At 40.2% G+C, this 13,496-nt stretch overlaps 1 protein-coding gene across 2 annotated transcripts in view; it reads left to right on the forward strand.

The window, feature by feature from the left end:
• The window catches only part of LOC105482296 (transcription elongation factor A1), a 59,215-nt gene that overhangs the window by 34,463 nt on the left and 11,256 nt on the right, over positions 1-13,496 (forward strand). For both annotated transcript variants that reach the window (XM_011742321.2, XM_071068241.1), the window contains 4 exons: positions 1,539-1,684; positions 2,776-2,832; positions 5,298-5,452; positions 10,564-10,710. In XM_011742321.2, the coding sequence (XP_011740623.1) occupies positions 1,539-1,684; positions 2,776-2,832; positions 5,298-5,452; positions 10,564-10,710 (505 nt within the window). The remainder of the gene's footprint in view (positions 1-1,538; positions 1,685-2,775; positions 2,833-5,297; positions 5,453-10,563; positions 10,711-13,496) is intronic.

Genomic DNA, 13,496 nt, shown 5'->3' on the forward strand with positions numbered 1-13,496 from the left:
GTATGTTCTTGCAGCATTGTAGCAAGTCACATCTATGGATGGTGGATGATTTAATCAGTCTTTGAAAAGGGTTACTGCAGCTGTCTTAAATGCGATAAAGCTTAATTGTAATCATGAAGATTATTTTGGAAAGAACCCATTTTAGTGATAATCCAGTGTAAGAAGCTACTCAGAAGCAATTGAAAGAATTAGGTTGACTGGAAAATTATAACTTCCCAAATGTTCATACTGAGGTGATGTTTCTGGGGAGAAACACACCATTTTGTAGCCTCACGACTCATCAGTACACATGGTATTTGTCTCACTGGGGACCTCACTAGCTAAGTGGAACAAGGTTTTTCTTTTTCTTTTTCTCTCTCTCTTTTTTTTTTTTAGTTGGAGTCTTGCTGTGTCACCCAGGCTGGAGTGCAGTGGTGCAGTCTTGGCTCACTGAAACCTCTGCCTCCTGGGTTCAAGCGATTCTCCTGCCTCAGCCTCCCAAGTAGCTGGGATTACAGGCGGGCACCACCATGCCCAGATAATTTTTATATTTTTAGTAGAGATGGAGTTTCACCATTTTGCCCAGGCTGGATTTGCTGGCCTCAAGTGATCTGCCTGTCTTGGCCTCCCAAAGTGCTGGGATTACAGGTGTGAGCCACCGTGCCCTGTGAAACAGGGTTTTTCTAGCATTCTCTCTCTCTCTCTCTCTCTCTCTCTCTCTCTCTCTCTCGTCTCTGTCTCTGTCTCTAGTTTTGGTTGAAAGCTGTCATTCTCTGGCGTGATCCTGGGAGGCGGAGCTTGCAGTGAGTCGAGATGGCACCACTGCACTCCAGCTTGGGTAACAGAGCAAGACTTCGTCTCAAAAAAAAAAAAAAAAAAAAAGGCTGGGCGCAGTGACTCACGCCTGTAATCCCAGCACTTTGGGAGTCTGAAGTGGGTGGATCACGAGGTCAGGAGATCGAGACCAGCCTGACCAACATGGTGAAACCCCCTCTCTACTAAAAATACAAAAAATTAGCCAGGCGTGGTGGCGGGCGCCTGTAGTCCCAGCTACTCGGGAGGCTGAGGCAGGAGAATGGCGTGAACCTGGGAGGTGGAGCTTGCAGTGAGCTGAGATCGCACCACTGCACTCCAGCCTGGCGACAGAGCGAGACTCCGTCTCAAAAAAAAAAAAAAAAAAGAGAAAGCTGTCATTCTCTGGTCCCATCCCTTCATCCTTCTCCTTATACCAAGATCATTGCTTTTCATTTGTTTTACTGAACTATAATGGGTATTTTCTCTATTAAAAATATTGCTTAATATTTAAAATGAGAATCAAAGATAAAATGTTTAGTTTTTAAAAAAAGGCACGATACTTGTCTCTTTACTAAATTGTAAACTTTTTAACTTCTTTTTAATCTGTATGCAGGCAATTTTTTACCCCTCATATAAAGGTCACTGAGATACTGTGTCATTTATTTAGGCCCCAAATTTTGTTTTTACAGCATGATAGTAATATTGTTACTTTGAGAGGATTGTTCTTGATTTCTTTTTGTGGTGTTTTTGTGTGTGTATTTCAGTACTTCCAGCGGCAACGTAAGCAACAGAAAGGATGAGACAAATGCTCGAGATACTTACGTTTCATCCTTTCCTCGGGCACCAAGCACTTCTGATTCTGTGCGGTTGAAGTGTAGGGAGATGCTTGCGGCAGCTCTTCGAACAGGGGGTAAGTCCAGCGCATGTTATTTCTTAGCCCTTTGGTCACCACCACCAACTACTGCCATCTCCAACTCCATATTACTGTTTGATGAGTGTCACCCTGTGGATAGCCCACCCACTGCTGCTTAGCTCGGGGATTAAGGGGGAGAGGGGGAGAAATACTGGGGCATTTGCTTATTACTATGTAATTGTAAGAAATAGATTCCCTCTAATACATGGATGTTTTCCCTGAATTCATAGTAATGTATACTTTTTTCTCACAAATCTTTTGTTTCCCCACAATTTAATCTGCAAACTGTGTATGCTGATCTTAGGTTGAGAGTTAACAATACTGAATTGTTAAATAGTATGACATACAGTATGAGCGTTTTCTATTTTCTGTTTAAGAGAGGGATGAGTCTTGATTTATGTATGGGAGCTTAATTTAATTTGAGAGTATCCAGTATTAACATGTAACATTTTGGCTTTAAAGTTTTATATACAGGAATATTTATCATTTTATACGAATTCATCCTTTTTCTTTTCTCTCATTCCGCATCATGGCTACTTTGACCTGTATTTCTCCTTACTCTGCCCTTTCTACTTTGATTTCCTTACTGTCTCTTTATTTTTATTTATATATATATGTATATATATATTTTTTTTCTCTCCCTAGTTTATTTCCTTCTTTTGAATATTCGTATAGGAGTCTTCTGAGTGTGTCTGTATATGTGATTGGCAGGTTAAATGAATGGTTTCTTTGCATTGAAGCCTGAGTCACAGGAGAGAAGACAGTTCTTTCTGTAACTTTCTTTACTCTCTGCTGGAGCAGCCAGAATTTATGGAGTTATGAAAGATGAATTGCCTGCTAGATCAGTTACTTCCTGTGCCTGAGGGATCAGGAGTCGTCAGTGCAGGAGCACTGTGGGTATCAGGTGAAGCCCAGAAAAGGAGTCTAGTTGGCAGTGAAGTGACTAGATTCTAACCAACTAAACTGAACGGCTTCTTTATGTCAGGCAAATGGGGTTTAAGAAATAGGTATGTAGTTTAATTACCTGGTATTAGAATTTTCTTTTAATCTGTAACAATAACTTGACAATTCTTTATGCCTGTTTTTAGATGACTACATTGCAATTGGAGCTGATGAGGAAGAATTAGGATCTCAAATTGAAGAAGATATCCTTTGTGTGTATATTCATATTTTTTTTTAATAAGTAATATTGATTGAACATATACAAGTGCCAGGCACGGTTTTACCTGCGGTAGTCCTTTCAGTGAATTAGGTGCTCTCAACCTATTTTACAGAGAGAAGACAGAAGCAGAAGAGGATCGGTCATTGTTCTAGATCACACAGCCTGACACTGACAAGGCTGGGATTCCAGTGTAGGGAATTTGTCTCCAAGCCCATGATCTTGACCACCACGCTAGACTTTTTCCTTCATGATGAAGCTGAATGAACTAGAACAGCGAAGTTTGAAAGGACCTGGCTCTTTGGAAACTGAAGTATATAAATCCTTGGTAAAATTGATTCAGATAGCAGGAGAGTGAAAATGTGATTGAGAATGAGAAAGGCAAACCGATAACATAATTAGAAGAGATTACAAAATACATGAGAACATGGGTGTAACTCATTGGCAATTCAAAAACCTAAAGAATTTCTCTTTCCTAGCAAAACACTAGTGTCCAAGATTGACTTCATGTATACTTGGCAGGATAGGCTGTGTTATATTGTGGTAACAACCTTGAAATTTCAGTGGCTTAATACCACAAAGGTTTCTTTCACAGATTAAACTGGACAAATAGGAATTTATTTGTCCTATATGTTCAGCACAGGCTAGCTGAGGACTCTGGGCTTTGGGTCATTGTCCTCTAGGACGAGGCTGGTGGAGTGGCCATTGTGAGCTGGTGATGTGGCAGAAGGTAAAAGGGATAAATTGCATACTGGCTTTCAAAACTGCTGCCAAGGAGTGTCATCTGTTACTTCTGCTACCAGCCAGACAAGTCACTCGGTGTCACACAACTTCAAGGGGGGGTCATAATTGTTTTAAGAAATCTGCTAGCTTAATTTTTCCTGCTGGTATAGAATTCAAAGTCTTATTCTTCACTTTTTGTCTTAATTGTATTGTTTTCTTGGAAAGGAGAGGGACATCTATATCATTTTATTTGTCTTGTTTTTCCTGTTATTCAAAAGCAAAGTACAGTATTGATGGCTTTTAAAATTTTCTGCCTTGTAAATTGAGAATGTAGTGTCTGAACTTAAGTTGTGCAAAAGGGCATGGAAAGCATACACACGTAAATGTTAAGACTTCTCAGTTAGGGGGACCTCAGAGCACACACAGTCACCTGAGCTCATTATCCCAGAGGAAGCCTGTTCATGCTGAGCACCGGGAAAGGGCTTCAGGAAAGGGATACTGTGTGTGGGTAGGGGCAGGGAGCATCTAGGCGGCTGTGTAACATGGGATTGTCCTAGTTGAGGAAATGGCCGTATTAGGAAGGGAGCTGTTCCAGGGTTCAGCTTTGGCAGTGACCTCTTCTGGGGAAAAGAGCCTGCTGAGAGGTAGCTCCTGCTGAGCAGGGGGAGGAGATGAACCCTCATGGCCATGTTGAATGGTCTCTTCTCAGAGACCCTACGGGAACTGTGTAACCAAAGAGACTTTTAGGATCCTTAGTAGAATTCAGATTTGGGCAAGTAGAGCTTGAATAAGTTCAAGCTCCTTTTCAAACATATGCTTTCTCATGTTGAGTACTTGAGTTACTTTTTGAAACCCTGTTGACTTGCATACTGCTGGCACTAAACATTTAGGAAATAAAACATGACTAGGCCGGGCACGGTGGCTCACGCCTATAATCCCAGCACTTTTGAGAGGCCGAGATGGGTGGATCACCTGAGGTCAGGAGTTTGAGACCAGCCTGGCCAACATGGTGAAACCCTGTCTCTACTAAAAATACAAAAATTAGCCGGGTGTGGTGGCAGGCGCCTGTAATCACAGCTACTTGGGAGGCTGAGGTAGGAGAATTGCTTGAACCTGGGAGATGGAGGTTGCAGTGAGCTGAGGTCCAGCCTGGGTGACAGAGTGAGACTTTCTACCCGCCTTCACGACAAACAAGCAAACAACTAGTTTACAGTGTAAAAGTAGTATCACTATTATTTGCCAATTACCGTTCAAGGAATTAGATATACTACCTTGTTTTTAACATACTCTAAACTGGAAACTGGAAACAGTTGTTGTGAATTGCTTAGAAATTTCAGATTTTTTTTTTTTTTTTTTTTTTTTTAAGATGGAGTGTCGCTCTGTCGCCCAGGCTGGCATGTAGTGACTTGATCTCAGCTCACTGCAGCCTCTGCCTCCCCAGTCACGTGATTGTCCTGCCTCAACCTCCTGAGTAGCTGGGACTGCAGGCACCTGCCACTACGCCCAGCTAATTTTTTTGTATTTTTAGTAGAGACGGGGTTTCATCATGTTAGCCAGGATGGTACCAATCTTCTGACCTCGTGATCCACCAGCCTTGGCCTCCCAAAGTTCTGGGATTAGAGGCATGAGCCACTGTGCCCAGCCTCAGGAATTCTTATTTTGGCAGAATAGGAAAAAAAAGTGATCTTGTTTTTATAATTTTACCTTTTTTCCTTAACGGCCTGGTACCTATATATCAAGAAATAAGGAATACAGACATGAAATACAAAAATAGAGTACGAAGTAGGATATCAAATCTTAAAGATGCAAAAAATCCAAATTTAAGGAAAAATGTCCTCTGTGGGAATATTCCTCCTGACTTATTTGCTAGAATGACAGCAGAGGTGAGTATGTATGAATCTGAGGTTTCTATAATGTGATTCTCTGTTGTGAAGTGTAAAGCCTATTATCATCATAGACTACTATATAAATATTGCATATGTAATAAATTTCTGTTATTCTGATATATACTAGACAAATACTTAAGGTGATTATATCTTTTGTCAGTACTTTGCTCCTTCTCCAGCTGTTTCCATGCTTTTAATATGATTACGTTAAATTATTGTCTAAAAACAAACGTGTTTTACTTTTTGTTTCTTTGAGACTGAGTTTCGCTCTTGTTGCCCAGGCTGGAGTGCAATGGCACGATCTTGGCTCACCGCAACCTCTGCCTCCTGGGTTCAAGCGATTCTCCTGCCTCAGCCTCCCGAGTGGATGGGATTACAGGCATGCACCACCACGCCCAGCTAATTTTTTTATTTTTCATAGAGACGGGGTTTCTTCATGTTGGTCAGGCTGGTCTCGAACTCCCGACCTCCAGGTGATCTGCCCGCCTCAGCCTCCCAAAGTGCTAGATTACAGGCGTGAGCCACCACGGCTGGCTGCCAATTGTTTTACTTTTTATGAATTCATGTAGAGCCAGAGAGTTGAATCTCTAATTACAAGTAAACTTTGTAAGTGCTAACCTTTTTTCATGGTTAAACACTATAAAATTGGTTACATCATATTATTTCCTTTTTTTTTATTTGAGATGGAATTTTGCCTTGTTGCCCGGGCTGGGATGCAATGGCTACTGCAACCTCCGCCTCCCGGGTTCAAGCAGTTCTCCTGCTTCAGCCTCCCAGAGTGCTAGGATTGCAGGCTTCAGCCACTGTGCCCATCCTATTGATTATTTCTTAAATTTTAATAGGGAATTATAGAAAAAATGAAATTTGTAGCTTGCTATTTATAGACATGGTTGTTCATAGATATTAGCTATATTGTATCTACAATTTCACTGTTTTAGTAAACATTCAAGAGAGTGAATTTTTCTTCTGTACACAAACATACCTCAGATATGTTGCAAGTTTGGATTGGACTGCTGCAATAAAATGAATATTGCAATAAAGTGACACACAAGAGTCACACTAATTGTTTGACTTTCCAGTACATATAAAAGTTATGCTTATACTATAATCTGTTAAATGTGCAATAGCATTACACCTAATAAAACAGTGTACACCTGGCTAAAAATTGCTCATGATCATCTGAGTCTTCAGCAAGTTGTACTATTTTTGCTGGAAAAGGGAATTGTCTGGATGTTGACGGCTGCTGACTGATTAGGGTAGTGGTTATTGAAGGTTGAGGTGACTGTGGTAATTTTGTAAAATAAGACAACAATGAGGTTTGCTGCATTGATGGAACAAATATTCATGAAATATTTCTTGGTAGCTTGCGATGCTGTTTAATAACATTTATGCATAGTAGATGTTCTTTCAAAATTGGAGTCAGTGCTGTCACATGCTGCTGCCGCCTTATCAACTAAGTTGATGTACTATTCTAAATCCTTTGCTGTCATTTCAACAATGTTCACAGCATCTTCACCAGGAATAGGTTCCATCTCAAGAAATCACTTTTTGCTCATCCACAAGAAGCATCTCATCTGTTCAGCTTTTATTATGAGATTGAAGCAACTCAGTCACATCTTGAAGCTCCACTTCTAATTTTCCTTCCCACGCTTTCTCCACTACATTTGTGGTTACTTTTTTTTTTGGTGGTGGGGGACGGAGTTTCACTGTTGTCGCCCAGCCTGGAGTGCAGTGGTGTGATCTCTGCTCACTGCAACCTCCGCCTCCTGGGTTCAAGCGATTCTCCTGCCTTAGTCTCCTAACTGGGATTACAGGCTCCCGCCACCATGCCGAGCTAATTTTTGTATTTTTAGTAGAGATAGGGTTTCACCATGTTGGCCAGGCTGGTCTCAAACTCCTGACCTCAGGTCATCCACCCGCCTCGGCCTTCTAAAGTTCTGGGATTACAAGCATGAGCCACTGCACCTGGCCCCTCTGTGATTACTTTCTTCAGTGAAGTCAAAGCCCTCAAAGTCATCCATGATGATTGGAGTCAACTTTTTTCAAACTCCTCTAAATGTTGATATATTGACCTCTTCTCAATGAATCACTAATGTTCCTAATGGCATCTAGGATGGTTAATCCTTTCCAAAAGGTTTTCAGTTTACTTTATTCAGATCTATCTGAGGAATTACTTTTTGTAGGAACTGCAGCCTTACAGAAAGTATTTCTGAAATAAATAAAACTTGAAAGTCAGTTGGGCATGGTGGCTCACACCTGTAATCTGAGCAGTTTGGGAAGCCGAGATGGGCAGATCACTTGAGCCCAGGAGGTGGAGACCAGCCTAGGCAACAGCAAATTCCCATCTCTACAAAAAAAAAAAGAAAAATTAGCTGGGCATGGTGTGGTGCATTCCTGTAATCCCAGCTACTTCAGGAGGCTGAGTTGGGAGGATCACTTGAGGCTGAGAGGTGGAGGTTTCAGTAAGCTGAGTTTGCGCCACTGCATTCCAGCGTGGGCGACAGAGTGAAACCCTATCTCAAAAAAAAAAGTAAGTCAGAATTACTCCTGATCCATGAACTGCAGAATGAATGTTGTTGTTAGCAGGCATGAAAATAACATTAATCTTCTTGGATGTCTCCATCAGATCTATTGGATGACTAGGTATATTGATGACTACGTGCATTGTCAATGAGTAGGAATATTTTGAAAGAAATCTTTTTTCTGAGCAGTAGGTCTCAATAGTGGGGTTAGAATATTCAGTAAATCATGCTGTAAATAGATGTGCTGTAATTCAGGCTTTGTAGTTTCATTTATAGAACACAGAGTAGATGTAGCATAATTCTTAAGGGCCCTGAGATTTTTTAAATGGTAAATGAGCATTGGCTTCAGCTTGAAGTCACCAGATGCCTTAGCTGCTAATAAGAGAGTCATTCAAAGTCCTTTGAGGCATTGAAGCCAGGCATTGACTTCTTCTCTTTAGCTGTGAAAGTCCTAGATGTCACTCTCTTCCAATATTCATCAACATTGATGATCTGTTGTTTAGAATAGCTACTTTCATCAATGATCTTAGCTAGGTATTTTGGATAACTTGCCACAGCTTCTCCATCAGCACTTGCTGCTTCACCTTGCATTTTGTACTGTGTTATGGAGACAGCTTCTTGCCTTAAACCTCATGAACCAGCTTCTGGTAGCCTCTTGACTTTTCTTCTGCAGCTTCCTTCTCTCTCTCAGCATTAAAGAGTTAAGGCCTTATTCTGGATTAGGCTTTGGCTTAAGGGAATGTTGTGGCTGGTTTGGTCTTCTGTCTAGGCCGCTAAAATGTTTTCATATCAGCAATAAGGCTATTTTGATCATTATCCATGTGTTCACTGGAGTAGCACTTTTAATTTCCTCCAAGAAATTTTCCTTTGCATTCACAACTTGGCTAACTGATGTAAGAGGCCTAGCTTTTGGCTTATCCCAGCTTTCCACATGCCTTCCTCACTAAACGTAGCCTTATTTCTAGGTTTTGATTTAAAGCGAGAGACATGTTGACTCTTCCTTGTCCTTGAATACTTAGAGGCCATTGTAGGGTTATTAATTGGCCTAATTTCAATATTGGTGTGTCTCAGGGAGTAGGGAGGCCCAGGGAGAGGAAGAGAGATGGGGAAAGAGTGGAGCAGTCAGAACACACACAACATTTGTCGAGTTTACTGTCTATGTGGTCAAAATTAGTGGTGCCCCCAAAACGATAGTAACATGAGAAATTACTCATCACAGATCACCTAACAGATACAATAATAGTGAAAATGCTTGGAATATTGTGAGGATTACCAAAATGTGACACAGAGACATGGAGCGAGCACATGCTTTTGGAAAAATAGCACCAATAGACTTGCTCAACACAGCATTGCTGCAGACCTTCAATTTGTAAAAAATGCAGTAACTGCAAAGTGCAGTAAAATGAAGGACAATAGCGCAAAGCAAGATAAAGCAAAGTATGACTAACTAGTAAAAACTGGCACAAGAAGATGACCCTGGCATATTCTGTACATTTCTTGCCTCAAAACTGGAATCAGACATTGCTCCAGAGATCCCTGACTTCTTTTGGGGATGGGGTGTAGGCAATGGTATTAAAGACTATAATCTGGATACTAGAGGTACTCGTTGTAGGTTTACATTGTTCATAGTGTAATCACAACAGCTTCTTCCTGCCCACTACACACACAAAACCAGTTCACTGAGACTGCACTATTGCGGTTAAGAAAGAGTTTTATTAACACGAGACTGGCCATGCAGAAGACGAAGTTATTACTCAAATTAGTCTCCCTGAAGACTGGGAGGTTAGGGTTTTACAAGGATAGGTTGGTGGAGACTATTCCTATGACTAGGGAATGAGTGCTGCTGATTGGTTGGGGATGTAATCACTGGGATGTGGGAACTGGTCCTTCTGTATCTCTGGGTTAGGAGCCTGAGTTCTGGAGGGCTCAGTCTGAAAAACATCTCAAAAAAACCAATCTCAGGTTCTACAATAACAATGTTACCTGTAGGAGCAATCGGGGAAGTCACACACTTTGTGCCCTCTGACCACATGACTCCTAAGCAGTGAGGGATTATAGAAACTATGTCTACATTTTAGTAGAGTTCAGGCCGCTCCCATAATCCTAATCCTCTGGCCTTTCATTAGTCTTGCAAAGGTGATCTCAGGCTCTGAACGAAGAGGCATTGGTTTTAGGGAAGGACCGTTACCATCTTTGCATCAAAGTTAAACTATAAATTCCTCCCATGGTTAGCTTGGCCTGTGCCCAGGAAAGAGGGAAGACAGCCAGCCTGTGACACTAGAAGCAAGATGGAGTCAGCCATGTTCGATTTCTCTCACTATCATAATCTTTGCAAAGGTGGTTTCAGTAGCCTTTAAACAGTACTTAAGTCCAATTTTCACATGTAAACTTTTAAGTATTTGAAGAAATTTTTAAAAGGAATTAAACTTTTACAAGCCCTGGGAGGAAAAATATTAATTTAATGCTTTTAAAACTTTAAAGGTTGATATGTGGTTTATTATTATGATTAGGCTAATTGATCAAAATATCATTCAGGATATGTATAGAAGGTGTCTATAACTGAGTGGTATTGCCCCTACCTAATAGGAAATGGCTAGTGATGAGCTGAAAGAGATGCGGAAAAACTTGACCAAAGAAGCCATCAGAGAGCATCAGATGGCCAAGACTGGTGGGACCCAGACTGACTTGTTCACATGTGGCAAATGTAAAAAGAAGAATTGCACTTACACACAGGTTTGTGATTGTTTATAGATTCTTATTTTTATATAAAAATGCTTGCAGCTCCTGTTTTAAAATAAATAGCAAAGATAGTTACCAGTATGGTAGTCCCTCACTTATCCATGGAGGGATATGTTCTAAGACCCCAGGTGGATGCCTGAAACCACAGATAGTACCTAACCCTATGTATACCGTGTTTTTTCCTATACATACGTACTGGTAAGTTTTATTTATAAATTAGGCCTAGGAAGAGATGAACAATAATAACTGTTAATCAAATTGAATAATTATAACAAGATACTGTTATGAAAGAAATATGAGTGTAGTCTTTCTGTCTCTCACAGTGTCTTGCACTGTACTCACCCCTGTTCATTTGATGAGATGAGGCAAAGTGAATGATGTAGGCATTGTGACTTAAGTGTTAGGCTGCTATTCACCTTCTGATCATCCATCAGAAGGAGGCTCATCTGCTTCAGGTGGTCCTGCCTCATCGAGCCCTGATTATGTGGATGGGTAATGGGTAGGTAGCATTATAGTGACATACACCGGACAAAGGGATGATCCATAGTCCAAATGAGACAGAGTAGGATGGTACAGGCTCTCTTCATGCTACTCAGAACAACGTGCAGTTTAAAACTGATGAGTTATTTATTTCTGGAATTTTTCATTTAATATTTTCAGACCACAGATAACTGAAACCATGGAAAGCAAAACCATGGAAAGGGTAACTGGGGACTAGTTGAAGAGGAGATAAGATTTCTTTCTTAAGTATGAGAGTGATTTCTTTTAAAAACATTTTTTTTTTTTTTTGTGGAGATGGGGTCTTGCTGTGTTGGCCAGGCTGATCCCAAATTTCCAGACTCAAGTGATCCTCTCACCTCGGCCTCCCAAAGTACTGGGAATACAGGCTTGAGCCTCTGTGCCTGGCCAGAATGCTTTCTTAATACTGATTCTAGTTAACTAAAACCAACTTGATATAGCTATACTGTCATGGAAATAGCTACTGTGAAAACTGTGTCAAATAAAATTTATAAAATATAGGAATTAATAAAATGACCTTGTTCTTTTTTAAAAGTTCATAAGCAGTTGTATTAGTTACTAGGTAAATTGGCCATAATCCTTTTTATTTTGCAGGACTGTATAAGGAAAGTTCTTCACTCTCCTCCACATGGCTTATGGGTACTTTAGACTTAACTGGCTTCTGGATAATTTGTTCCTTTTTTGTAATATTGATAACTTACATTTATGTCTGATATGACTAGCCTTTTTATTCTTCAATAACTGAAAACTATGCTGTAGTTATTTTGGTTGCATGTGCATATGAGAAAATTGTTTTTATCACTGTCTTAATTTCATTTGCCAAATAGGTTTTTGTGCTATATCATCTGCTGTAAGCTCAAGATTGTCTCCTTAAGGGAGATAATATTTAGAAAATCTGTTTCAGACAGTAGATTTGGGGAATTGATTTTTTTCACTGATAGAACAGTAAGCACTTTAAAAATAACATCACTAAACTCTAAAGGGGCCGTAAAACAAATTTTGTTGGTAGTTATTTTTGTGGTTAAAAATTCAAAAGGTACAAAAGGTTATGAGTAGAAAATTCCCTTCCCACTTTTGCCTGTGGCCACCTTGTTCTCCCTCCCTGGAAGTAAAGCAAGGTTACTAGTTCGTTGTGAAACTTTCTAGGTATTTTATGTGTATACATGAAAATATTTTTGTTTTCCTTTTTCTTTTTTTTTTTTTTTTGAGACGGAGTCTCGCTCTATTGCCCAGGCTGGAGTGCAGTGGCACCATCTCTGCTCACTGCAAACTCCGCCTCCTGGGTTCGCACCATTCTCCTGTCTCAGCCTCCCGAGTAGCTGGGACCACAGGCGCCCACCACAAGGCCCGGCTAATTTTTTTGTATTTTTAGTAGAGATGGGGTTTCACCATGTTAGCCAGGATGGTCTCGATCTCCTGACCTTGTGATCCGCCCGCCTCGGCCTCCCAAAGTGCTGGGATTACAGGTGTGAGTGATCACGCCCGGCCTTTGTTTTCCTTTTTCTAAACACATATGGTAGAATGTTATATGAGCTTCTGCCTCTTTTCTACTATTTACAGACATATAGTCTCCATTTTCAGATATACTTCATTTAACCAGTCCGAAGTCCTTAACCTGTTTGAGTCTCATTAAGTCACAGTTGTGTATTTCCATGTTTCATTTTGTAGCAGTTTTACTACTGATTGCTACTAAAATGCATCAGCACTGATAAAAGTGGTCTCAGAAAATTCTGAGTTTGAATTGCTCTATTTTCTTTTAGTCAGGTAGAAATATCTTAACAATACAAATTGTACCCTAAAAATGCCATGTATTAAGTATTAAGTATAAATAGAAAGTTATTTAAAAGTTAAAGCTTCTTTAAAATGTAAACAGTAGAAGTGATATACTTACGTAATCGAGTTATAAATAGCTAAGACAAAAAATGTAAATACCAAGTTTGTTTCTTTTAGCAGAAAGAACCCAGCCTAAAGTTGAAGCCAGTATGATTTTCTTAGAATCACAAAGTGTTCTCTTCAGATAGAGAACTCTCAAAGTTCTCATGGAAATAACAGATGTAAAAGAAATAAGTGTAACTCTTGATTACTGTGTACCCAACAGGAGATTAAAATTTTTCCCAGAGAACAAAAGATTCCTCATGTCCACTTTTGGGGCCCTGGATATCAGAATTAAGTATATGGAAAGTATAGCAGAGTTTTCAAACCATTTCATCTGAAGGCCTTAAGTGAGCAGAACGCTGCTGTTCTGAGGATAGTGCTGCTTT

Source organism: Macaca nemestrina, chromosome 8 (assembly GCF_043159975.1).
Source record: "Macaca nemestrina isolate mMacNem1 chromosome 8, mMacNem.hap1, whole genome shotgun sequence".
NCBI classification, from domain to species: Eukaryota; Metazoa; Chordata; class Mammalia; order Primates; family Cercopithecidae; genus Macaca; species Macaca nemestrina.